At 52.0% G+C, this 24,896-nt stretch overlaps 6 protein-coding genes across 7 annotated transcripts in view; 4 read left to right on the forward strand and 2 right to left on the reverse strand.

Annotated features, from left to right (window-relative positions):
- Positions 1 to 1,716: 1,716 nt before the first annotated feature.
- On the reverse strand, positions 1,717 to 3,914 carry LOC101781738 (anthocyanidin 5,3-O-glucosyltransferase). 2 transcript variants are annotated; one of them, XM_012849222.2, is made up of 2 exons: positions 3,624 to 3,914; positions 1,717 to 3,449 (listed from the first exon to the last, which is right to left on the reverse strand). In XM_012849222.2, the coding sequence occupies exon 2, from the start codon at positions 3,309 to 3,311 to the stop codon at positions 1,851 to 1,853; it is 1,461 nt and encodes a 486-aa protein (XP_012704676.1). In that variant the 5' UTR covers positions 3,312 to 3,449; positions 3,624 to 3,914; the 3' UTR covers positions 1,717 to 1,850. The 2 variants fall into 2 exon arrangements, with proteins under 2 accessions (XP_012704676.1, XP_004984434.1); XM_004984377.3 differs by having other exon boundaries at positions 1,717 to 3,477.
- An 840-nt stretch (positions 3,915 to 4,754) lies between these two features.
- Positions 4,755 to 8,178, forward strand: LOC101752861 (leucine-rich repeat receptor-like kinase protein THICK TASSEL DWARF1). The gene is made up of 2 exons (XM_004986939.2): positions 4,755 to 7,378; positions 7,467 to 8,178. The coding sequence occupies exons 1-2, from the start codon at positions 4,771 to 4,773 to the stop codon at positions 7,823 to 7,825; spliced, it is 2,967 nt and encodes a 988-aa protein (XP_004986996.2). The 5' UTR covers positions 4,755 to 4,770; the 3' UTR covers positions 7,826 to 8,178.
- A 2,273-nt stretch (positions 8,179 to 10,451) lies between these two features.
- On the forward strand, positions 10,452 to 11,389 carry LOC101753269. Its single transcript, XM_022829778.1, has 2 exons — positions 10,452 to 10,841; positions 10,906 to 11,389. Exons 1-2 carry the CDS (start codon positions 10,546 to 10,548, stop codon positions 11,165 to 11,167), a joined length of 558 nt encoding a protein of 185 aa, XP_022685513.1. The 5' UTR covers positions 10,452 to 10,545; the 3' UTR covers positions 11,168 to 11,389.
- A 3,609-nt stretch (positions 11,390 to 14,998) lies between these two features.
- LOC101782139 (phylloplanin) lies at positions 14,999 to 15,917 on the forward strand. Its single transcript, XM_004984378.2, has 2 exons — positions 14,999 to 15,244; positions 15,374 to 15,917. Exons 1-2 carry the CDS (start codon positions 15,082 to 15,084, stop codon positions 15,646 to 15,648), a joined length of 438 nt encoding a protein of 145 aa, XP_004984435.1. The 5' UTR covers positions 14,999 to 15,081; the 3' UTR covers positions 15,649 to 15,917.
- Positions 15,918 to 18,110: 2,193 nt separating this feature from the next.
- Positions 18,111 to 19,196, forward strand: LOC101754093 (phylloplanin). Its single transcript, XM_012849127.2, has 2 exons — positions 18,111 to 18,362; positions 18,496 to 19,196. Exons 1-2 carry the CDS (start codon positions 18,188 to 18,190, stop codon positions 18,849 to 18,851), a joined length of 531 nt encoding a protein of 176 aa, XP_012704581.1. The 5' UTR covers positions 18,111 to 18,187; the 3' UTR covers positions 18,852 to 19,196.
- A 2,658-nt stretch (positions 19,197 to 21,854) lies between these two features.
- LOC101782544 (bidirectional sugar transporter SWEET16) overlaps positions 21,855 to 24,896 on the reverse strand; it is a 3,580-nt gene continuing 538 nt past the window's right edge. The window contains exons 2-7 of the mRNA XM_004984379.4: positions 24,247 to 24,401; positions 24,069 to 24,105; positions 23,724 to 23,934; positions 23,464 to 23,625; positions 22,727 to 22,846; positions 21,855 to 22,643 (exon numbers count right to left, since the gene is read on the reverse strand). Of these exons, the coding sequence (XP_004984436.1) occupies positions 22,275 to 22,643; positions 22,727 to 22,846; positions 23,464 to 23,625; positions 23,724 to 23,934; positions 24,069 to 24,105; positions 24,247 to 24,283 (936 nt within the window). The 5' untranslated portion in view covers positions 24,284 to 24,401 and the 3' untranslated portion in view covers positions 21,855 to 22,274. The remainder of the gene's footprint in view (positions 22,644 to 22,726; positions 22,847 to 23,463; positions 23,626 to 23,723; positions 23,935 to 24,068; positions 24,106 to 24,246; positions 24,402 to 24,896) is intronic.

A 24,896-nucleotide genomic window follows, 5' to 3' on the forward strand; every position in this document is an offset into this window, starting at 1 on the left:
TCCGGGGCCGGATCCGGCGGCCGCCCCCTCCCCGCGCCCCTCCTCGGCGAGATCCGGGCGGCGGCCTCCTCATTCTCCCTCTCCCCGGCGAGATCCGGGCGCCGACCCCCTCCCTCTCCGGCCGCCTCCTCCCCACCGGCGACATCCGGCGGCCGGGGCCGCCCCTCCCTCCCTCCCTCCCTCCCCCAACGGCGAGATCCAGGGAGGGGGAGGGAGACGGCGGCACGCGTGGGCAGGGGCGGAGGGGGGGGGCGGCGCGGGCCGGGGGAGGGAGACGGCGACGCGCGGGGGTAGGGGCGGAGGGGACAACGGCGACGCGAGCCGGGGGAGGGAGACGACGGTGGCGCGGCGAGATCCATGGAGGGGGAGGGAGATGGCGGCGTGGGCCAGGTGGAGGGAGATGGCGGCGAGATCCAGGGAGGGCTTGGGCCAGTGACGGTGGCGGCGTGTGGCCGGCAGTGGCGACGGCGGTGGTGGTGGTGGCCGGCAGTGGCGACGGCGGCGGTGGTGGTGGCCGGCAATGGCGGCGGCGGCCAGCGACTGTTTTTTTTTATTTTTTTCTGAAATTGTTGCCGAGTGTTTTTTGGCACTCGGCAAAAGCTTTGCCGGGTGCCCGGCAAAAAACACTCGGCAAAGTTTGTTTGCCGGCAGGATTTTTGCCGTGTGCCCACTGCCGAGTGTTACACTCGGCAAAGGGTTCGCCGAGTATTTTGGGGCTTTGCCGAGTGCCCCATGCTCCTCTCTCCCGTAGTGATAGCGGCTGCCGTGCCCGCCGATAACCATTAGACGCTAATTAATTAGCGGCCATGTGTTTGTTAAGCACATACACAAATTAACTTGCATGTACTGATGTACGTAGTCTAATAATTTTCTCTATTCTTGATTTTCAGTAATTCAATAGACTTTAATCCGTCACGTTTGAATATTGTGACAAAATAACGTCAAACATCATGTTTTCTGAATTCTTGGAGAAGATTATCATGGAGCCACTGGTGATGACAGGGTGGTAATGCTGTTCTGAAGCTTAATCTGAAACGTTGCACAAGTGAAGCAGATATGTGAGCTGGTGGAAGTCTGAAGGTTCTCAGTGAAACAAACTAGATATGTTTTGACTTGTAGGCTGGTGAGCGATTGCTTAACTTCTTGGTATCATGGCGCTGAACAGTTTGAACCCAGTTTCACATATCCGTGGTCGCTGAATATCGCCGCAGCATTGTTACATTTGGGGTAGTGTCCCTCTGCCGTCAGGTTTGGAGCATCTGGCTGTGTAGCTAGCCAGGAGAAGAAAAATGAGAGAACGGAGGAGTGGGTGAGGATAAAGTTGAAGAGGTTCTGGTGATTAGATTGAGACCCAATGGTTGGGAAAAATAGATGTATGCTAAGCGAAACCTAAGTTACCTTTATGCGATGAGGTAGCAAATTAAGGTGAAAAAGTAGAGGTAGCGGATGCTGTTTATTACCTCTGATCTTTTTTACGTATCACATTAAGTTTATCCTAAGTCAAATTTATACCAAATTAACTGAAAAAGTAGAGGTAGCAGATGTTGTTTATTACCTCTGGTCTTTTATACGTATCACATTAAGTTTGTCCTAAGTCAAATTTGTACCACTTTGACCAAGTTTATATTTTTAAAATCCAACAACATCTACGATGCCAAAATTATTTCATTGAATCTACAATGGAATATATTTTGATAGTGCATATGTTTGGTAGTATAGTTGTTGTATTTTTCTATAAACTTGATGAAAGTTGGACATGTTTGACTTAGGACAAAACTAACGTGACACGTAAAAACCCGGAGGGAGTAGTAGAAAATTCGGAAAATACATGGATGCCAAATAAGCGTCTCTCACTTCCCAAGCTGCTTATCAAGATTCTCCACATCAAACAGGAACCTAGCAAACGAGGCCCGCGACGAACCGCCGTCCTCCAGCGCCGCTACTGCTTCTTTCTTGCGCGCCACCGCCCGAGCCCTGATCACCCTGCCCTCGTCGGACTCCATCACCAGCCCCACCTTCGTCTCCACCTCTTCGGTCCTGACGAAGCCCACCCTGTACCCCTCCATCTCCACCCCGACGCCCATGTCCTCGGTTATGAACACCTTGTTCATCAGCTGCTCTGCGTAGAGCGGCCAGCACAGCATTGGCACCCCTTCTTTAATGGCCTCCAGCGTCGAGTTCCACCCGCAGTGCGTCACGAAAGCTCCCGTTGCCGGGTGCCGGAGCACCTCCACCTGCGGCGCCCAAGACCTGAAGATGAGGCCCCGGCCCTTGGTCCGCTCCAAGAACCCCTCCGGAAGGAACGCGTCAAGACTCTCCGGGTCGCCGGCGCCGGCCGGCGTCCGCACAGACCACAAGAACCGGTGCCCAGATCTGTCCAAGCCGCCGGCGATCTCCCGTAGCTGTTCCGGTGGGTGCGTGCCTCTGCTGCCGAAGCAGAGGAACACGACGCTGCCCTCCGGCTGCGCGTCGAGCCACGCGAGGCACTCGTGCCTCTCGGCCCCGGCTCTGCCTTGATCCGCTGAGCCGGTGCCGTCGCCGCCGACCAGCGGGCCGACGCAGTAGATCGGTGGCAGCGCCCGGCCGGGGACGCACCGGGGATCCCTCAGCGCCCGCACGGCCGCGCTCTCCAGCGACTCGAACGTGTTGACAAGGACGCCGGCGGCGTCCGTGTTGCGCGTCCAGACGTCCACCATGGTTTTGCAGAGCTCGTCCTCCGGGTGCTCGAGCAGCTCCCTGACGAGATGCGACGCCGGGAACGGCGGGACGCCGAGGAACTCGAGGGGCGCGTCGCCGAGCTCCTTCAGCCCCGCCGGCCTACCGGCAAGCAGCGCCGGCATCTGGGCCACGACGGCCAGGGTGGCGGCGGCCGAGGCGAAGAACGCGTAGACGGGGACGCCGATTCTCGCACCGACGTCGACCGCGCTGGTGGAGAACATGCCGGTGACCAGGGAGTGCAGGCGGCGGCGCGGGATGGAGCGGAGGAAGCGCTCGAGCTCGCCGTCGTAGCGGCGGAGCACCTGGAGCGTGAGGAGGAACGGGGGCTTGCCGGGGACGGCGAGGTCGGCGTCGGGGACCGGAGGGAGGACGTGGAAGGTGATGGCCGGGTTGGAGGCGGCGAGGTCGCCGACGTCGACGATGCGGAAGTCGGGCGAGCCGGCGGGCGGCTTGGCGATGACCATGGCGACGTCGAAGCCGTGAGCGAGGAAGACCTTGGCGAGATGCACCATGGGGACGATGTGGCCGACGCCGGGGCTGGGGTACAGGACGACGGTCTGCTGCTTCATGGGCATGGCGGCTTTCTTGTCCATGGAGGTCGGCGGCGGGGGAGGAGAGCCGGGGAGATAGCCAGATAGAGACCGCGGACGGCGGTGCCGTGGAGTGCGATCCTTTATTACTAGCAATTTGGGTCGGCTCTGAGAAGCAGACAGATCTCGGACTCGTGGTTGCTGCACCGGAGAAGAAGAAGCTCATCGACTTTGTTTGATTTATCAAATCATTGCCATAGTGACAAGAAACAAAGGGATTAGTTAGCTTTGTAACGGAAAGGGCATTTGATAGCAACTGAGCTAAGGAGCGAGAGACAAGCAGTTAATTGGAACTTGGAAGTTTGCGGCTGGCACCTTAGCGATGGGAGGATGATGCTTCTTGCTCCGAAGTGCCGAGAGAGCTTGTTGCGTTTGCCACGGTTCCTAGACAGTGCCCAAATTTTGCCGCCAGTGACCTGAGTTAGAGGAAGAGGGATTGCCGAGAACCTTCTACGAGCTCCAGGCTTAGAGGGGAAGGGTCTCCTTCTACTGTGATGTTCTTCTTTCATTGAAATTTCAATGAGACCTTGCTACATTGCTCAAACATCATTTCTTATTTTTCTTCCTCTTAATAGCACTGATGTGTTGTATGCTTCACCAATGACTTCCAAAGCGTGAGTGATCGTTACAGTATACCATCGGAATGAGAACTAGAAAAGACAAATTGGCATATTAATATGCACATAATTTTGTTCTACTCAAAAATTTGCATGAACATACATCCTTGCATCCTCTATCCATCTATACTTTTGGATGAATTATTGATGCACTTTGGTGTTTTTGTAGGGATGGAAGGGAGTGGAGCATCCTGGGGGGATTATAGAAAAGACGTGGAGCATCAGATTATATTCATGATTTTCCTCACCATTAAGAAGCTGGTTTGTCCCCAGTTTTATAGGAAGCTTCACGGTCACGGCCCAGATAAATAGGACCCACCAGGTAGCAAAAAAAATTTAACACGCAAGACTCTTTAAAGTCTAAAGCAAAAAATCTTTAACACGCAAGACTCTTTAAAGTCTAAGTGCAGGTGGCTTTGCAGTAAACAGGCACTAAATTCAAACCTCAAAAGTGGAACGCATCTCTGGCGTGGTAGAAAGGCACCTATACTCCATTGCAACTCGTATATTCCACTGCTCAACGGATCTACCTTCCTATTGACCAAAAGTGGGACGGATAATTTGGAGGGGGGAAAGTTGAGGCAATAAGAAGGCCACTGAAACGACGCCCAAGTCCTGAGTAAAAGGGGGCATGCATCTTGGTGCAAACGAATTTACAAAGCTAAAATGAATGTAGGAGGAATGCTGCCGGCAGTTGGGAGAGTGATTAGTGATTAAATTAAGCTCCTAAGACGACCCTGACCATCACTATCGTTGACGTTGACGAGGAGTGCCTAATTAGCTAATTAATGTACGTTCTTGATTCTCTCGCTGCGTGATGAAGCGTGAACTCTGGCCCTCGCCACATGCACGCAATGGCGCTGGTGCAATGCAACAACCCCCATCCGTGCATACGCCTCCTCCTCCCACTCCTCGCCGCGACGGCCGTCGCCGCGGGAGCCTCGCCGGAGATCGACGACTTGTACGCGCTCTCCAAGCTCAAGTCATCCCTACTTACCGGCAGCGCTGGCAATAGCACCTCGCTCGCCGACTGGGACATCACGTCCTCGTCTACTGCAACATCACCTCCGTGGCAGCACTGCAACTTCTCCGGGGTCACATGCGACGCCTCCAGCCGCGTCGTCGCCATCAACCTCACCGGCGTCCCTCTATACGGCGGCGTGCTTCCAAGCGCGGTCTCGCTGCTCGACGCTCTCTCAAGCCTCACCGTCGCCTCCTGCTTCCTGTTGGGCCCTATACCAGCATCGCTTGCCTCGATGCCTCTCCTCCGCCACCTCAACCTCTCCCACAACAACATCTCCGGCTTCTTCCCGTACGGACCACCGGCACCCTACTTCCCCTCCGCCGAGGTGATCGATGTCTACTGTAACAACCTCACCGGTCCCCTCCCGCCGTTCGGCAGGTCGCTGACAAGGTTGCGACACCTGAACCTTGGCGGTAACTACTTCTCGGGCAGCATACCCGAGGAGTACGGCGACATCAAGCGGCTCGAGTTCCTTTGGCTCTGCGGCAACTGGCTATCCGGCCGTGTGCCACCGTCACTGTCGAGGCTCAAGAGACTAAAGGTGATGAATTTAGGGTACGGCAACTCATTCGACGGCGGCATCCCGTCGGAGTTCGGCGAGCTTGAGGCCCTTGTCGACCTTGAGATGGCCCTCTGCCATCTCACAGGACCTATCCCTCCGGAGCTCGGCCACCTCACTCGGCTTGAAATACTCTACCTCTATTCGAACAATTTGGGCGGGGAAATCCCTGCCGAGCTCGGCAGCCTCAAGAACCTCACGTACCTGGATCTCTCCTTCAACGAGCTTACCGGCAAGATACCGGCAAGCTTCGCCGGTCTATCCCGACTGCGACTACTCCAGCTATTTGCCAACGAACTCCAAGGTGTGATTCCAAAGTTTGTTGGGGAATTGCCTCAGCTGGAAATCCTCCAAGCATGGCAAAACAACCTTACTGGGGAACTCCCGGCCAACCTTGGCAAGAACGGCAGGTTGTTGACGCTGGATGTCACGGATAACCACCTCACCGGCGCCATACCGCCCCATCTCTGTTCCGGCAGGCGGCTTCAGTCTCTCATTCTGATGTGGAACAAGCTCTCTGGACCAATACCCGAAGACCTCGGCAACTGCAAGACGCTTACCAGAGTTCGCCTGAACAACAACTTCCTCAGCCGCTCCATTCCGGCCGGCTTTCTTGATCTCCCTAAGAATACCATGTTGGACTTGAGCCATAACTTGCTCTCAGGCGAGCTCCCGGATGTGACTCCCAGTGCCGGGCTGAGCTTCTTGTCAGTAGCGTCCAACAGTTTATCCGGTGCTGTGCCGCCGGAGATTGGGCATCTCAAGAAGCTGTCCACGCTCAACTTCAGCGCCAACGAGCTCACCGCCAGCGTTCCGCGAGAGCTCAGCCACTGTGAGTCGCTGACCGTTCTAGACCTCAGCCGCAACCAGCTCACCGGAGAGATACCGAAAGAGATCACAAATCTGAAGGTTCTAACAACGTTGAACCTGTCGAGGAACAGAATCTCCGGTGAGCTTCCGCTAGAGATCCGTGAGATGATCAGCCTCGGCGTCCTCGATGTTTCCTACAACAACCTCAGCGGCCGTGTGTCAGTGTCACAACTTCAGGGGGTGTTCGTCCTCTCAGACGCGTCAGATTTCGAAGGCAACCCTGGCCTCTGTGTGGAGCACGTCACCGCCGCTTCGTGCTACCGTCTGCAGCGTTCGCTGGCGCGATGCGACAAGCCGAGGATGCTGCTGTGGCTTGTGCCGTCCGTCAGCACCGTGGCGGTGGCCATGGCCGTGTTCCTTGGGGTAAGGTGGCGTGAGGCGGCGAAGCGGCGGCCTGCGTCTTGGAAGATGACGCGGTTCCACAACCTGGACCTGGAAATGGACGACGTGCTCGGATCCCTCAGGGAGGAGAACGTCGTCGGCAGGGGCGGCGCTGGCACCGTCTACCGCTGCGCGACACGGGGCGGCTCGGAGGTCGCCGTCAAGCGCCTCCCGGGGCCCGGCCGCCGCCGCGACCACGGCTTCCGGGCCGAGGTGGCCACGCTCGGCGGCGTCCGGCACCGCAACATCGTGCGGCTGCTGGGCTTCGCGTCGGGCGCGGAGGGGAACCTGCTGCTGTACGAGTTCATGCCGGCGGGGTCGCTGGGAGGGGTCCTGCACGGCGACAACGGCGCGCTCCTGGGCTGGCACACGAGGCACCGCGTCGCCACCGAGGCGGCGCGCGCGCTGTGTTACCTGCACCACGAGTGCTTGCCGAGGATCCTGCACCGCGACGTCAAGTCGAGCAACATCCTGCTGGACGCGGCCATGGAGGCGCACGTCGCCGACTTCGGCCTCGCCAAGTTCCTCAGCCGCGGAGCGTCCGGCTCCGGCACCGGAGCAGTGGCGGCTGAGGAGTGCGTGTCCGCCATCGCCGGCACGTACGGGTACATCGCCCCAGGTAAGAACGAGCACTCGACCATATCGTGTTGCATTGCTAGCAGGCAGCCACGGACACATCACAAAGATGTCAGGCGTGTGGTAAGCAGAGTACGCGTACACGTTGCGGGTGGATGAGAAGACGGACGTGTACAGCTTCGGCGTGGTGCTGCTGGAGCTCGTCACGGGGCGCCGCCCGCTCGGTGACTTCGGCGACGAGATCGACCTCGTCCACTGGGCCCGAAGCGCCGTGCCGACGCCGTCGGACACCACGGCAGTCCTGGCCGTGGCAGACCCGCGGCTGCCGCGGGAGCCTGCCGACCTGATCGCCCGCCTCTTCAGGGTGGGCACATCGTGTGTCCGCGAGGACAGCCAGGCGCGCCCCACCATGCGTGAGGTCGTGCACGTCCTCTCCAGCTTCGTACCAGTTGCTGAACCAGCCAGCTCAACCTCTGCTCCTCCTCTGTAACCACAGGTAGATAAGACCCATCGTGGTGGTGTTGATGTTGTAAAAGTCGTTTGTGGCGTCGAAATATTAGACTATACAAGCCAATTCGCTGGTGCTCCGTCCATGGATGCGACTAGCGTTTGCCGATTCGTCGGTGTTGTTCTACAAGCTGATCCTCGAGCTGGATGGGATTTTGCGGCATGCCTGGAGCATGGACACGGCGCGGAGTCGACACTGGACAGGGGCGTCTCTCGGTGGCGACAGCCACCAAAAGGGCCGGCCCGGGTGATGCCGCCGCCGCGTTGCTGATCATGATCGGTAAAGGTTTCTATAAAAGTACGTACGCAGGCGCTTACACATGCATGTACATTCATCTTTATAAATACTTGTCTGCAATCCTACCCTTATGAGTATCCTTGAGAGACTGAGCTGGTACATCTTGAGATTGATGAATTTTTCAGAAATACCTACACATTGCCTATTAGTGAAAAATAGCGCCGGTTAAATTCTAAAAAAATATGAGCACTCATACCGAGTTATGCCGACTCTAACAACCAGTGGCGTAGCTAGGATGTCAGGATAGGGTGATCCAACTTAACAAAAATGAGACGCCGTCTGTTCTCTAGGGGATGCGAAGGCGCGAGCCAATGGAGGAAGCACTGGTTTCCTCGTACGAGAGTCGAGCAAAGCAATCATCGTCGGAAAAACGAAGGCGCATGGAACAGATGCTGGCCAAATTCCTAAGAGGTAATGGGCTTTGGGCCAAAATTCCAGGGGTGGTCCTTGGCCCACACGGATCACCCTGCTCACAACCACGTATAGCCATTGCGCATTGACTAGCACATGGGAAATAAAAATAGCGTAATGTAATTAAGTGGGGATACGATGAAAAATCTCTCAAACACATAGCTTATTACTAAAATATAAGCAAAGATACCCACCATTGTACCCCAAAAACATTGATATGCCGTTTTGATGTGCGGGTGACCCTCCTCCTTTCTGCAGCAATATGGCTAAAAGTGGATTCAATGAATACCCCTGATGAGATTGCATGCATGGAAGAATTAACTAGCGAATTAACTAGCGCAAACAATACAGTACTCCCTTTGTTCCAAATTGTAGTCGTTTTGACATTTTTAGATTTATATATTTTGTTATGTTCCTAAATATATATTTATGTCTAGATACGTAATAAAAGTTATGAATCCAGAGATGTCAAAATGACTTACAATTTGAGATGGACGGAGGGAGTAGTTGACTAGTTGTTACAACGAGCATGCGCGGCGCCCGCAAGTGAGCAAGGAGGGAGGGAATCTTCTACCTCTAATCTACATTCGGAGCACGAGCGAATCGACGTCCTCCAGTAGTTTCCTATAATCTACTCGTTTCTTACTTGTGAAAATGGTAGTTTTGTTTATTGATGAACTTTTATATGTGGAGGCTACATCCCCATCACACTTAACATACGAAAGCTCAGCTCACTGGTGGAAGTGGTCACTATCCACATTAGATGTTTGTCTAGATAAGGAAACGCAACATGCAGAGAGATAGCCAAACTGTCAAAGGCACCCTTTTCATGCATTCCACCACGCAGGTTACAATTGATGCGAATCTTTTTTTTTTACCTCTTGAAGGACCGCAAATAGACTTCTGTAATTTTATCAAGCTATGTAAATACGTAAATTACAGTAGAAATTAAAGGAGCGCTAGAGATAAGTTGGAGACCAAAAATATCCTTTATCTGTGACTTATGGAAGTAATAGTAAATTTTATAATAATGCTAGCAACTGGCACTCTATAGCAAGGATCTTGATTTTTTTTATTATAGGAACGAGAAATTTTTTTGTGCCTCCAAACAGTGGACCCAATGGATACTCCTCAAGATTGCATGCATGAAGAATTAATTGACTAGCGGCTTGTCTAAAACACTATCATTGCGGCTTGTCGATTGCTTTTGATGAACATTAGCAGAGGTGTCGAGCTTAATCAAGTGAATTTAGCAAACATCCGCGTTGCTGACCATTCAACGGCCGGCCGGCCGGCCCGCCAGCCGTCGGCATGGGAAATCCGTAGTAGACGTCGGAGTCGATCGACAGGGGCGTCTGTTTCTCGGTGGCGGCAGCCACCAAAAGGCCCGGCCCGGGTGAAGCCGCCGCGCTTCAGCTCGTGATCGGTCTGCCCTATCCATCTTTCTGGCACTGTTGTGCTGGGCTGGTGAGATCACAATCGGATCGGCCCACGCACCGAGGTAGCTACGTCGTCGTAGTGTGCCTCCACGATCGTCTCCCACTGATCCCGGCTGATCACGGTCACATTCACTCACCATGCGTGCCCTCGTACCGTATCAGGAGTAGCGAACCTGAACAGTTTGGCAACACCGCCCAGGTTGACGACGAAGATAGGGATATTTCTTCTGAAAAAAAGGGAGGTTATCATCGGCGTGCCGGTGCAACTTGTGTCTCGGTGTGCTGAATTATCTGCGTGCCCGACGCGGACAGAAAGCACGAGCGCACTCGAGCCGGTCGATCCCATCTCTCCAAGGCTTGCAGCTTTCACTGCAAATGATGAACAGGAGCTTGGGCGTTGGACGCCTATGAATACCGGGTCCATGCAGCACCCTAGGACACACAACAACAAAAGCTAATAAGCCACCCCTACAGCAGCAGATCGTCAACATAACCCAGCAGCAGCAGCTAGCAGCAAAGCCGCCGCACCCCCGGCACAAACAGAGAGAGATCGAAATGGCGCCCAAGAACCTCGTCCTCCTCGCCGCCGCCGTCGGTCCGGCGGTGGGCTTGATTCCCTCCTTGTCTGGCATTGGCAACCCCGTCGGCGTCGCCTCCGGCGTGGTGCCGTGCAGCATCGGGAGCGCCATCGACGTGGCGGCGGTCCCGGGCGTTGCCTGTCAGCTGTTACTAGCTACTTACTATATATACATATCCGTACGTATTTATATATCGTTGACGCTGATGTTATTACGCTGTTATCCTTTCCGTTGTATCGGTCCGGCCAGACGCCAACGTGCAGGCGGTGTGCGGTAGCACCGTGGTGGCCAACGCGACGACGGACAGCTCCGGGGCCTTCACCATCATCATGGGCTGATCTGTTTTGAGCCTGCCGTCTGGAGTGCTCAACTCCCTGCTGAGCAGCCAGTGCAGGGCGGTGGTGACCACCCCGCTGGTCGCCTGCAACGTGTCCCTGGCCGGCACCAACGGGACGCTGTCCGCGCCGCTGCAGCTCCCGGGCAGCGTCACCGCCGTCGGCAGCATCGTTGGGACCATCTTGGGCATCCCCGTCACGGTCATCAGCGGCATCCTCGCTCTTTTCGGCGGGGTCTTCTCCTCCGTCCCGAACCTCGGCTAGAGCTGCATGTCTCTGGCCGTGTCGGTTCACGATATATCGACGCCGAGTAGTACTGGTAACACTACGAATAAACAGCATGCACGCAGCAGTGCGACCTGAAGTACAGTAAGGTTGCATTGCCATGCTTTTCCTTTGAACTGTCACGTCACATGTATGAAGTACTCCTTCCATTCCAAATTATAAGTCATCCCAAGAATCTTGGAGAATCAAAACATCTCAAGTTTGACCAAAATTATAGAGAAAATTATAAAGATTTATGACATCAAATAGGTATACTATGAAAATATAATTGATGAAGAATCTAATGACACTTAGTTGATACAATAAATGTTATTATATTATCATATAAATTTGGTCAAACTTAAGATGATTTGACTCTCCAAGATTCTTGGAATGCCTTATAATTTGGGATGAAGGGAGTACTACGTAATAATATGTCGTACCTTAAAGCGTGTGCTAGTACTAATAAGCACATATGTGTACTGCATGCTCTTTTGTTGTCTCCTTGTCCGTTAAAAACTAAAACCGAGTGTGTTTATGCTGTATATTTTGTTGCTCGTGGCAATTTTACCGTTAGGAGGTTTCTTTTAAGTCTCCATATGAAGCCACCTAGAATCCTAGAAAGCATAACATCCGGCCATCTATTCGGTAGACTCAAGTCATAACAGCCATTGAATCTATATTTTTTAAAAAATTACCCACCTACGATGCTGAAATAGCTTAAAATAACTCCTAAATATATATCTAAATTATCCACATGTGCTATTACATCAAGTAAACTAAAGCAACCTCTAATCTTCATCTCAATTACCAACTTATGCTATTATTAAAATTAATTTAAAATAATCCCCTAAATTTGTTTCCAAACTGCCCACCACTAGCATAAAAAATAACTTGAAATAAATCCTTAAATTTACATCTTAATTACCCCAAATCAATCAAAGGAGCAGGTGAATCTAGTACCGATTGTTAGGAGCAGGATAGCGGGGAGTAAAGGAGAGAATTGGAACTAAGGCAGGCAGTAAGAATTGGGGAAAAAGAACAGCAAATTGGACGGACTGGTTTAGATGTTAGAAGTTCTGTTGACCCAATTTACGGCTGACATACGGAAGCATTAGGTCGTGAACAGATCAAATAGCTATGTAGACCGGTTAGATTAGTCCAACAACCCAGTCAGACTGGTTCTAGGGTTTCGCCCTAGTCGATCGTTCGAGAGTATAACTACCACGCTTACGTGATGGAGGATGGCTAGGTTTACGAGCAAACCAGCAAATGGATAACCAGCACACTTATGTGGTGGTGAAGAACAACTAGTTTATAAGCAAACTAGCAAAGACCGTCGAAACTCTCACCCGAGAGGGACCCCGTCAGGATGTGGACGTTGCCTGCGTGCCCTAGGGTTGACTAGCAAGCCTAGGACGCCATCTATGGTCATGGAGATAAGTAGATGAACAACAAGGGAGGTTGTAGAAGGAGTTTAGGATTTAGAAGATAAAAAGTAAATGCATAGTTGTTTAATTCGATTGGGTTGCCCTCAATCGGCCGTGACCCTTCATAAATATAGGGTGGGGAGGTTCTGCCTCAGTAGGAGTCGAAGCTTATACAAATCCCGTGTCAAAATAAAACTCCTAACTCGGATTAGGCTGGTCAAACCGATCAAACCGCCCATCCAAACCGATCTGACCGGCCTACACAGGGGTGAATCTTGTCAGAGCCATAACTCTCTTATCCAGACTCCAAATTAGACGTTCTACGTATGTATTTTGATTGCCTCGACAAGATCTATGCAATGGTAAGTCCAATCAGAGATTTTTTACAATATTTATAAAACTGGTCCGACTGATTTGTTAAGATGATACCAATTTTGATTGCCAACAAGTTCATACGTCGACACAGCGTGCTCTCACCTCTCCTCTCCAATATCTATTATAGATGGGCCTGGTCCAATATGTGCGTGCGAGCACTAGTTTTAAGTTAGTCTTCCTGGGTCTTAAACTGGCTCTTGGCCCAACCGCAACCTCCCCTGGTTTCCTGCCTGACTACTCCTGGCGGATTCCGGCAACGAAATGCTGACACGACGATGCAGGATGGGACGACAGCGGTGGATCCTGTTGGGCAAGAGCCTGAGGGCAGAGGCCGGAGCGGGGCTAGCGGCACCGAGAACGGGACGAAGCGGAGGCGGTGAGGACGGGGCAACGCTCGATTTCTACTGGATTCAATTCAAGGACGACACCGTACCCTTGATCGGTGCCCGTTTTTCAGCACGTGATGAATCAAACGCAACTCAGAACTCTTCCATTTGCGAACAGTGACAACCCGTTAGCCTCTTTTTCCCTCAGTGCTAAGGGCAGAGGCCGGAGCGGGGCTAGCGGCACCGAGAACGGGACGAAGCGGAGGCGGCGAGGACGGGGCAACGCTCGATTTCTACATGATTCAATTCAAGCACGACACCATACCCTTGATCGGTGCCCGTTTTCCAGCACGTGATGAATCAAACGCAACTCAAAACTCTTCCATTTGCGAACAGTGACAACCCGTTAGCCTCTTTTTCCCTCAGTGCTACGGGCGGAGTAGGAACCAAGGTGTTTGGCAGCAGTTCACTTAAAAAATAGCTCCACTTCTCTAACTTCATCTGTTTGCTGTTTCACTCCACCAACTCTAGAAAAATATAGAGTTGTTGTACGTGTTTGGCTAATTGCGATGCTCCAACTTCAGAAACATCAGGACTTATTGTAAATAGTTCATTTTACCCATTATGAATGGGCCACATGTCATTCTCTTAGCATTTCTCCCCCTTTTCCTCTCTGCATGGCGATGCGCAACCCCATCTGCGCCAACTGCGGGTGGCCGTGCTTGGGAGGTGTCCCTGGAGAGAACACGCGCCTCAAGGATGGGCTCGACCGCGTCTACGCACTCGCGCGGCAATTTGCTGGACGCAAAATCCATCTGCTTCAAGATGCAGTGCTTTAATGTGATGTGCTAGATGCACCTTGCCTTGATCTTCTCCCTCTCTCGATTTGTTTCTTCATCAGCATCAATGTGTTTATTGATTCCAGTGACTTCATCAATCAATTCAATAAAGATGCGACTACTTCCGTCGCAACGGCCGCGACACCCCGGTCTCCCGCGGTGACGCGCTCCTCTGCTTCACCGGCACCGAGGTCCTCCTCGCGGACCTCAGCTACTTCAGCGCCTGCTCCATCCAGCTCAAGGGCGGCGTGGCCCGGCGCCGCCGCGGGGGCCAGGGGCGGCGCGGCCTCACGGCACCGGCCCTGCTGCGGGGGGCAGGGGCGGCACGGCCATAGCCCTTGGGGGCAGCGGAGGTGCGGCCCGGCGAGCTGCGGAGGAGGGGTGCGCGGCTGGGAAAAGCCGCAGGACCTGTTATGGATACAATCATTATGCTAAACCACTAACACTAGTGCAAAAATACAATGGTGCTGGGAAAAGCCGCAGGACCTGAAAATGGGACGGCAACGGCTGTCACGGTGGAGCAAACACTTGCCGACATCGCTTACTCTCGCTTTGGCAAAAATTAAAGTCACCGATCTCGCGCATTTTGGTGGCGCGGAGAGCTAGTCTAGGCCTGCGCGACCGGTTCCGAAAGGCAGAAAAGGTTCAGATGATTTGATCGATCGCAAAAGCTGGTTTTGCCGTAGTGGCACCATGGCTGTTCATACTAACTTTCGATGATGGCGACAAGTGAATCATTCTAAGCCAAACAGCTGGTTTCACCTGATCAAAACGGAGGTAACAGACGCCACCTAACAACGTCCCGGCCGGGTCGTTCGAGCTTATAAATAGCCAAATAGGGCGCCTCTCCATCTCGACCACCGCAACAAGCAGTCGAGCAAGTAAAGCTAGCTCTCATCAAGCTAATAGCATCGCGCCGCTTTCCACAGCTCCGATCCTGTGCAATGGCACCTAGAGCGCCCGCTCTTCTTCTCGCCGTCGCCGTGGCCGCCGCGGCGTGCGTGGCAGCCTCCGCCCAGAGCAGGCTTGGCAGGATCGTCGTCTCCGGCGTTGTGCCGTGCAACACTGGCACGCTGATCGACGTAGCCTCTTCCCCGGCATTTCCAGGTACGCCGCCGCCCGCAGCCCGCTGTGGTCACTGGTCGCAGCCAGCGTGACCCTCTAAACAGCTGGTGTATAACGAGGCACGTAACATTCTCACGTGTACTTGCCGCGGCGGCGCATGCGTGCGTGCAGACGCGAAGGTGGAGCTGCGGTGCGGCGGCGGCGCGGTGGCGCGGGCGACGACGGGCCGCGACGGGTCGTTCCAGATGGAGGCGGACGCCGTGGCCGGCGCGCTGGGGGCGCTGGTGGGCGCCTGCCAGCTGGTGGTGGACACGCCGCTGGCCAAGTGCAACGCGACGCTGCCGGCGGCCGGGGCGCTGGTGTCCAGCCTGCAGGGCCCGCTGCCCGGGATGCTCGGCAGCGTCTTCCGACTCGCCCCTGCTGGATTCTCCTTCCGCATGAACTGATGATATGATGGATGATCTCTCTGAAACTTGATGATGGGTGCATCTAAAACAAATGAGAGCGAGTAATGAATAAGCTAAACAAATAAACGAACTTATTACAATGTATGCTGGTGATGACTGATCATAGTTACCAGACAAGTATGATGAAAATGGAATCATCTGCTCAGGCACCCGTAGTTCTGTTTCTGATGATGCTTTGTTAGCAATCTGCAGAAATTGGGATATTTCCTCTTAAATGAAAGGCAGCGCTCCTGTCATTAGTTCGAAAAAAAAAGAAATTGGGGTATTTCCCGGCATATCACCGGCAACCAAGGCCTTAACACCCGAGGGTGTGCCAACCCGAGGATATTTCCCTTGAAGCTGTCTGGAAATTAAATTCGATGCAATCTGCAAAGATCAAGACAAGTTTGACTGTACAATCAACTTTTCTTTAGTGATACTGGGATTATTGCCAGTCCACTTGACTGGGCTTTGACCAATATTAGTTTTGGGTGGGTTAGTACTACATGGATTCGGTCCAATGTCTTCAGTTGGGCCTAGGATAGGCCCCATAAGCACTAAAACAGTAAAACTCCCTGAAAGAAATAGTTAGCTACGGGCACTACTGTCGCATTAATTACAATCCAATTTTGAAACCTATGTTATCTTATTTTCATGTTGCGTGTAAGTTATGCTTCTAAAATTCAAATTTCAGTTGAGTAACCTATTTTAAATATTTTTATGAAGGAAGAAAGTTGTGCCAGCATAGTTTTTATAATTTTTTTAAAATATCTATTTTGGAACTCGATGCCTGCTAAGTACTTCCTCCATCCCTTTTTATCTGTCACTTGGGAAGCGTGTTTTGCTATTCATTACTTTAGTAATCTTCGATGGAAGAAAGCGGAATAATCATTTCAAGAGTGACAATTTACCCCCAACAGTTTCTATATCAATGGCCAGGGCCAGCAGTTTGTAGTCTTATGTTTGTTATCTATAACCATTGATAATTTGTTTGTTGGGAATGATGTTGTTTGCAATGTAAAAATACTGGTGCAAAAGAAAAAAATAATTGAAAAAGTGTCGGCCATTCAAGAAAAATGCTAAGGACTACTTAAAACTGGTGGCTAGTCATAAAATTACTATAGGGAAAGATTAGAACTCTTGTAACGAATAGAGCGTGATGCATATACCTCACGAGCAATTTTCAGCGCCATCATCGGGCATTTGATTTTAGGAGTAGGATCATTTTCTCCTTGTTGTGAACATTACTTTCTTATTTTGGTTTGAGAAATGAGATAGGCTGATCCATCATACAAAGTTATTAGTCATAGGCACACATGTCTAATCTGAATATTGAATGGAGCTCAATCTCCCGCCAAAAATTGTTCACAGGATGGTCTCTTAATGAACTGCTCGAATATTTGATTAGATCGATCGATCGGTGGTACACCGAATATTAGTGTTTGTGATAATGTTTACTAACAAAGATAATGTTTAGTGATTAGATGTTAGTAGCGTTAACTAGATAATTTAAGACCAATGAAAGATGTTAGTAGCGTTAACTAAATAATCTTTCACCATCGCCGACCTGACTTTTCACCACCAATATTCTCTAGGATCTACGCCTCGGTTCCCTGTACGCATCATCAACGACAGCGCGGTAGCAAGGTGACAAAGTTTGAGCATGCCAGAGATACGACAGACGAAATTATTGGCACAAGTGGGCTTCTCCTTCTCTCTCTCTCTCTCTCTCTCTCTCTCTCTCTCTCTCTCTCTCTCTCTCTCTCTCTCTCTCTTCCCACTCCAGCCCATCTCAATTCTTACCCGAAAAAAAGAGAAAGGAACAGATTATTTCTCAATGGTACGGTAACGTAATAACCAATACTATTATTCGTGGATGCGGCACCATTTTCACAAGGGAATCGGGCACCGTATCATCTTCTTGGCACTGTACGGCACGCGTGAACCGGAGGAATTCCCACGGGGACGCCGGCGTCGAGGTGGAGCATGGCCGGCCTGGCGTGCCGGCAGCCCGGCAGTGCCTCGCCACACGCTCTCGGGTCGGACCACGCACCTATAGGCTGCCGCTAATATAATATAATAGTAGCCCACACACCACCCCTACTATCGCCATGACCACACATGCATTATCAAGGCCAGTCTTCAATTACCATGGTGCTGAAGAGTGATCGATCCTCAACTCATCAAATTGACACAGAGCTCGATCAGAAATAGTACTCTCGAGCTAGCTTAGCGCCCGTGCCAGTTGCCCGGCCGCTGGCATGCACGCCCAACGCGGACAGATCGAAGCGTGTGCGCTTCGACCACTGGAAGCACGCGCGGCGGTGAAGCTGACCCGTGAGCCTCAAGTCCTGAACCTACTGCTAGCCAGCTACACGGTGAAGAACCACGCATGCAGCAGCAAGTTGTTGGCCTCCCATGCCTATAAATACCGGATCCATGCAGCAGCATGAGCTACAACTAACCGAACAACAGATCGAACAACAGATCGAGTGAGATCGAGGAGTGAGCTAGAGTACTAGCAACGGGCAGCAATATAATGGCGCCGAAGAGCCTTGTCCTCGCCGCGCTCCTCACCGTCGTCGTCGCCGCCGGCCAGGTGACCCGCTGTGCCGGGTTGGGGGCGAGCCCCAACGCCAGTGTCGTCATCTCCGGCGCGGTGCCATGCTCCACAGGGAACAACATCAATGTGGCCACGGCGCCGGCGTTCCCTAGTAAGGCATATCGATCGAATCATCGATCATCTCTCTGTCTAATTAACTCGCCTAGAGACATTATTCCCGTAGTTGTACACGCCTAGTATGATCGTAATTATATTTCCCTTGTTTCTTGCATTGGTCCGGACAGACGCAACCGTGCAGTTTATGTGCTACGGCAAGGCGATGGCCGGCGCCACAGCGGACTCGAGCGGGAACTTCGTCATCACCATTCCCGGTGCCAGCAGGGATCAGCTCACCGCTATAATGAGCAACCAGTGCAACCTGGTCGTGACCACCCCACTGGCCGCCTGCGACGCGTCCCTGGCCGGCGCCTCCGGGAAGCTGGTGTCGCCGATGAAGTTCCTGGGCATCACCACCGGCAGCGGCGGCGGCGGCGGCGACCTCGGCCTCGGCGGGATCATCAGCGTCATCATCCAGATCCTCACTGGCATCCTTAGCGGCATCCTCAACCTCGCCCCCCAGGCCTTCTCATTAATCCCCTAGACCCCTTCATGCATGGCTCCAATATCAGCTGGAGCTACTGGTCTGGCCGTGGCCCTGTTGATCTATCATCGACGCTATAAATAACTAAGCATAAATTAAATCAATGCGTGTAGCAGGCATGATATGTTCAGTTGGCCTGCTTTACTTTAGTTTGTGTTGCCAAATCATCACGTGTGTTACTATATAAATCACCTACTCGTACCAATCAGCATGCTTCTAAGAAGCACTTATATGTATATTGTGTAACTTTTATTTGTTGCCTCGTCTCTTGATTGTGAAAAATCAAAGTTATGTTTGTAATAATTATACCACTAAACACAATTAATTGCAATGTGGTTGTGCATATTTGAGTGGACCCAAAATGTTTTTTTTACCTTTTGATGTATGGAGCCCAAGCCGTATCTCCATGAGGCGAGATAACTGCTCCATTCTCTCTATTCTTTCAACTATATGCTCCCTCTGGATTTTTTTACATATCACATTAGGATTGTCCTAAGTCAAGCATGTTCAACTTTGACCAAGTTCAACATCTACAATACCTAATTTGTTTCGTTGAATGCACCAAGGAATATATTTTGATAGTGCATATGTTTGGTAGTATAATTGTTGTTGTATTTTTATATAAATCTAGTCAAAGTTGGATAGGTTTGACTTAGGACAAACCTAATGTGACATGTAAAAAGAAAACCGGAGGGAGCACTAGTGGAAAACTGAGCATTCGTCCCGAGGCTCAGTACCAGTTGCATTTTGACCCGATACTAATATGAGCATTAGTACCGGGCCTAACGGATAGTCCCCGAGGAGCCCCCGCGAACCCCTTTAGTACCAGTACTAAAGGTCACCCTTTAGTACCGGGTGGAGGCTCCACCCGGTACTAAAAGCTCCCATCCCGCTCACCTGGCCACCTTATCCACCCGCTCCACCCGGCCACCTTCGTTCTTATCCCGTCTCCTCCCCCCACTCCTCTCTCTCTCTCTCTCTCTCACACACACACACACACACACACACAGCAGCTCACTCCTCTCCTCCTCTGCCTCCCCTTCCCTCCCCCCTCCGCTCGCCCCTCACCGGCAGTAAGGAGCAGCGGCGGGGGAGGTGAGGCGGCGGCGAGCGGCGGGAGCGGTGGTGGGCGGGCGAGGGTGGCGGGAGCGGCGGCGGTGCGGAGGGCGGAGAGCGGCGGGCGGGCAGAGGGCAGAGAGCGGCAGCGGGGCGGGCGGAGGGGCGACGGGCGGGTGAAGGGGTGGAGGGCGGCGGGGCGAAGGGCGGCGGGGGTGGGTGGCGGGCGGCGGGAGGAGACGGGCAGGGGGGACCGGCGAGGGAATTTCTTTTTTTAAAAATTTGTTAATACCCTTTTAGTACCAGTTTTTTCAACCCGTACTAGTAGTGATGGGGTGGAGTATGTGCCATGTCACCAAAGCATCCTATATATACCCTCATTTAATGCATATGATGCAATGCAATAGGACTAGTAGCCTTACTACACTAATGCTTCTTTTTTACCTGAGGCTCTCTCTGTGTTTAATTTCTAGTCTATCCCAAATTATTCGGGACTAAAAACCTTTGTTAGTTGGTATTGTAGGCACATGTCACAATTTTTAAAATTCAAGCCACTGCATCAACACCACTGGATCAGGCAACAATCAATCTCTATACGCATATCATGTTCATAAAACAAAGTTGAAGTAAACTTAACAACAAATCGGGCAAAAATGTAAAAATAGTAAAATTGTTTTAGTTATTAAGTGTCCCGGCCCTCTCATGTCATGTTCACTAGTATAGACATTTCTTAGGATTCAGGGGGTGTTTGGATACGAGGTCCTAAACTTTAGGAGTGTCACATCGGATGTTCGGATGCTAATTAGAAGGACTAAACATGAGCTAATTATAAAATTAATTGCAGAACCCCTATACTAATTCGGGAGACGAATCTATTGAGCCTAATTAATCCATGATTAGCACATGTTTACTGTAGCAGGACATTGTCAAATCATGGACTAATTAGGCTTAATAAATTCGTCTCGTGAATTAGACTCCATCTGTGCAATTAGTTTTGTAAATAGTCTATGTTTAATACTCCTAATTAGTATCCAAATATCCGATGTGACAGGCACTAATAGGTGTTTCCCAAACACCCCCTCTCAATCTCATGGTATACATATATGGACCTCTAGAAGATCCTCTACCTTGCCCTGGTCGGACTTGGTACATCGTATTATGACTTTCTTCTCTCACTATGAATTGAGCACATCTAGATTTGATACCATGCTGAATTTCAGTAAGAAAAAAACTAAAATAATTGTTATACTTGATTATCCTTTATTAAGAAAACAAATCTAGCCAGTAGTGATATTTTATACGACAGATGCAATAATTTTGATAGTCTAAAGAACATTAGTATTGAAGTAATATCAGAATACGTGCTTTGCATAGCAAATATTCAATGGAAGAACAGAAGTGACGTGAGTTTTGATGCACGACAACGACAGTACATACCAAGCAGAACAGATGTGTAAACCCTTGTGTCGTGCCATGTCAAAAAGTACTGCAGGAAATCAGAGATCCGTGCCTGCTAAATACAGGACGAGCAAGCAACGCGCTGATCGATCTCCCAACGCCAATAATAAGGTTGGCACGGTAGATCGAGGCCGTCCGCCGGCAAGCTGACAAGTTGATCGGAGAATGCGCGCCAAGGTTTGGTAGTCACATTTCGGCACGCACGCACCGCGCCCCCTGCAGCTGCAGGCCGGGGGACATGGACGTCCTCCGGGGACGTCTACCAGTGCCGGAGCCGGAGCCGGACCCGTCGCGCTCGCGATGAAACGAAGCGCACGGCCTCCGGGGGATATCGGGGGTGAAAGATTATACGGCGAGCCGGCAATCGACAGCTACCGCGCGCTGGCCAAACTGGCTTTCGATCTGCTTGCCAGGCTGCTCTCCTCCGATGATTCGAATTTGTACATATACAGGTCACTGTTGTTTCGAAGTTGGAACGGTGTAGTCCTCTGAACAAAGTATCATCCTGAATTCCTGATGTGCCTTCGCGAACAAATAAAATATTTACGTAGTAGTACCACCTACGCAAATATCTCCGTGGGCTCAAAATCCAAGTTACATCGCAACAGCCCACGCTTGGCCACGGTCCCATAATCATCCGTAGTTGGGCAGAGGGTACTGCAACAAAGGCCCAAGCTGCTCGCGCGTACTAATCGCAAAAAGAAAAAAGGAAAAAGGAAAAAAGGAAGCTGCTCGCGCATACGAGTTTCAAGACACAGTCAAGTTCACTAACCACTCCATTCTAACCGCTACTGATCTGTATTTCTCCACGGATACTATGTACACACGCAGGCTATTCGAATTCCCGTCGTCTCTACGCAGCGCACACAGAAACGCCTGAACGATCCTCCTCCGATCCTCCATTATCCGTCACTCGTTGGCCTCGGCGTCGTCGTGCTTCTTGACGGGCTCGAACCGGCCGTGTCCGTGCTGGTGCATGACGGAGTGGAGCTCGACGGGGGTGGCGGACAGGGACTTGATGATGCTGCTCCCGAACCCGTTGCGCGGCGACGACAGCGGCGCGCCGGTCGGCTTGGGCAGGCTGAGCCCCTTGTGCAGCCGCACCCGCCGCTGCGCCATCTCCACCTGCCCCATCAGGTGGGCAAGCCCTTCCTCCTCGTCGGCCTCCTCCGACGCGGCCTCGTCGTCGTCGTCCTTGCGCGCCGGCGCCGCCTTCCGGTACGCCATGTACAGCACCAGCTGCGCCGTGCCCAGGACGAAGCCGATGGCGTTGGGGACCTGTGCGGCGCGTACGTGCCACCGGCACGTACGGCGTCAGGTTCAGATGTTTTGGGAATAGAAATAGTGATCGAGACACGTACTCCGATGAAGTAGTCTTTGACGAGCACAGAATAGACGCTCCAGACGCCGCCGTTGAGGAAGAGGAAGAAGGACAGGGAGAAGGGCATGTACTCGACGCTCCGGGTCTTCACCACCGTCCGCTGCATGTGAATCACACGCCCAAAGCCATTATCAGTGTTCGTACAAGCAAGCCAGCGGACTTTCTGGATCCCACAATGTCACCAAGGCATCAAACAAGCTGGATGCATCGTACAAGGGAGTTGGGATAGTGGCTGTAAGGATTTAGGTAAGTGGTCAGGTTCATGGACATCTGATGAATTCGTGCTAGATAGACACATTGCTGCTTCTGGTGCGGCTATAAATCAAAGAAAACGACATCAGACCAAACACTCCTCCATGACAGGTCAGGAAAGTAGGTGCGAGCATTGGTAATTTGGTGCCAGTGCTACCTTATCTTAACATTCTAAGGTAGGCATGTTCTAGAAAGGTGTATGGTATCTCCCCATAGATAAGGTCACCTTGCGTTTCCATTTCCTAATAAGAGAGCATCTCAAGTCAAAAAGAAACAGAGACGCCGGAACACACGCTACTACCAAAAGTGCGAAACGAGTTCATACGTGTGCAGCATCAAACCTGCTCATCAGCTAAAAGCTAACCTTTCCCCAAGATTTTTTTTTAAAGAAAATGGCTAGTGTGACGATACTCTGCCTCGCAATCGAGTATCAGTTCGACATGAAGTGATCTCAGTAGTACTGACCATCGCGCCCAGCGGCGCCGCGTACATCCCGATCGTCAGCACGGCGCACAGCACCCCGACGGTGAGCAGCCGGGCGCCGCCGTGCAGCGCCGCCAGCGTCACCACGACGACCGCCGCGAGGAAGCCGACGTTCACGGCCAGCACCAGCTTCACCATCTTCGCCTGAAGAACCACAGCAAACATTCAGGAGCCATGGCGTTTCAATTCCTTCAGGGAAGGTACGAGAGACGATAGGCGCATGAAGGGAAGGGATGGACAACCTTGGTCTCCCTGGGCGCGTAGATGAGGTAGAGCGTGACGTAGGCGGCCTCGAGCGCGGCGCCGGCGCCGTTGACGGTGACGACGAGGAGGCCGCCGGGCTTGAGCAGGCCGTAGAAGGTCCAGAGCGAGGTGCTCAGCAGGGTGGTGACGTACGGCAGCCACCGGAAGTCCTCCGTGCTCCTGTTCCTCACGATCCGCCGGAACGTCTTGCTGAAGGATTTCAGTTCAGTTCAGTTCATCGAACACAAAAGCGAAACCGCCCGTCAGTAACCAGCCTGCGCTGCACCTACGCATATATGCATCTTGCATAAACAGATGAGAATTGCTTGATGGGATTAACTCACATCGGCGACGCGAAGACGAGGATGGAGATCACGTTCCCTGCGAAGAAGAAGATGAAACCATCAGGGTGGAGGGGACTGGTTGATGCAAGAGAGGACGCGGTGATCGATTCGGTTGGAGGAATGGAAAAGATGAGTGGAGAGCCAGAGCGTCTGATGCCCCCGGTGACGATGAACTGACCTATAATCCCGACGACGAAGCTCGGATCCGCTGCCATTGCGCCCCCAACCTCTGTTCTTCCGCTAGGACGGCGAGGGGAAGTTTGTGAGGGTTGCCGAGATGACACGGAGAACCCCTGGGTATATGTAACTGCTCCACGGTTGTGCAGGATTTAGGGCCTGTTTTCTTCCACTTGCTAAACTTTAGCACCCGTCACATCGAATGTTTAGATACTAATTAGAAGTATTAAACGTAGACTATTTACAAAACCCATTACATAAGACGAATCTAAACGGCGAGACGAATCTATTAAGCCTAATTAGTCCATGATTTGACAATGTGTTGAAGAACAGAGGTTGGGGGCGGTGGACAAATCTCATAAGCTATCCCCCTATTTCTCTTGACCGGTGTGGGTTGAGCTGCAAAGGATGGCATGACACTAGGGGCTTGACCACGGGAGGATCTACGGGATGTCTCAACAACCTTTTCCTTTCCCTTCCTCTGGTGAGCAACCACAAACTGTTGTTCCTCCTCAGATTCTCTTGTTCATATACTTCCGTGCTCCTCCTCTCTTCTTCACTCAACACTCTAGGAGGGTTTGGATCATGTCTAGCCTTTGTTCTCCTTTGAGTGCACTAGCACGAGTATTCCCTATGCTTTCCCATCTGGAT

The sequence above is a fragment of the Setaria italica genome, chromosome IX (assembly GCF_000263155.2).
Source record: "Setaria italica strain Yugu1 chromosome IX, Setaria_italica_v2.0, whole genome shotgun sequence".
In the NCBI taxonomy this organism is placed as follows: Eukaryota; Viridiplantae; Streptophyta; class Magnoliopsida; order Poales; family Poaceae; genus Setaria; species Setaria italica.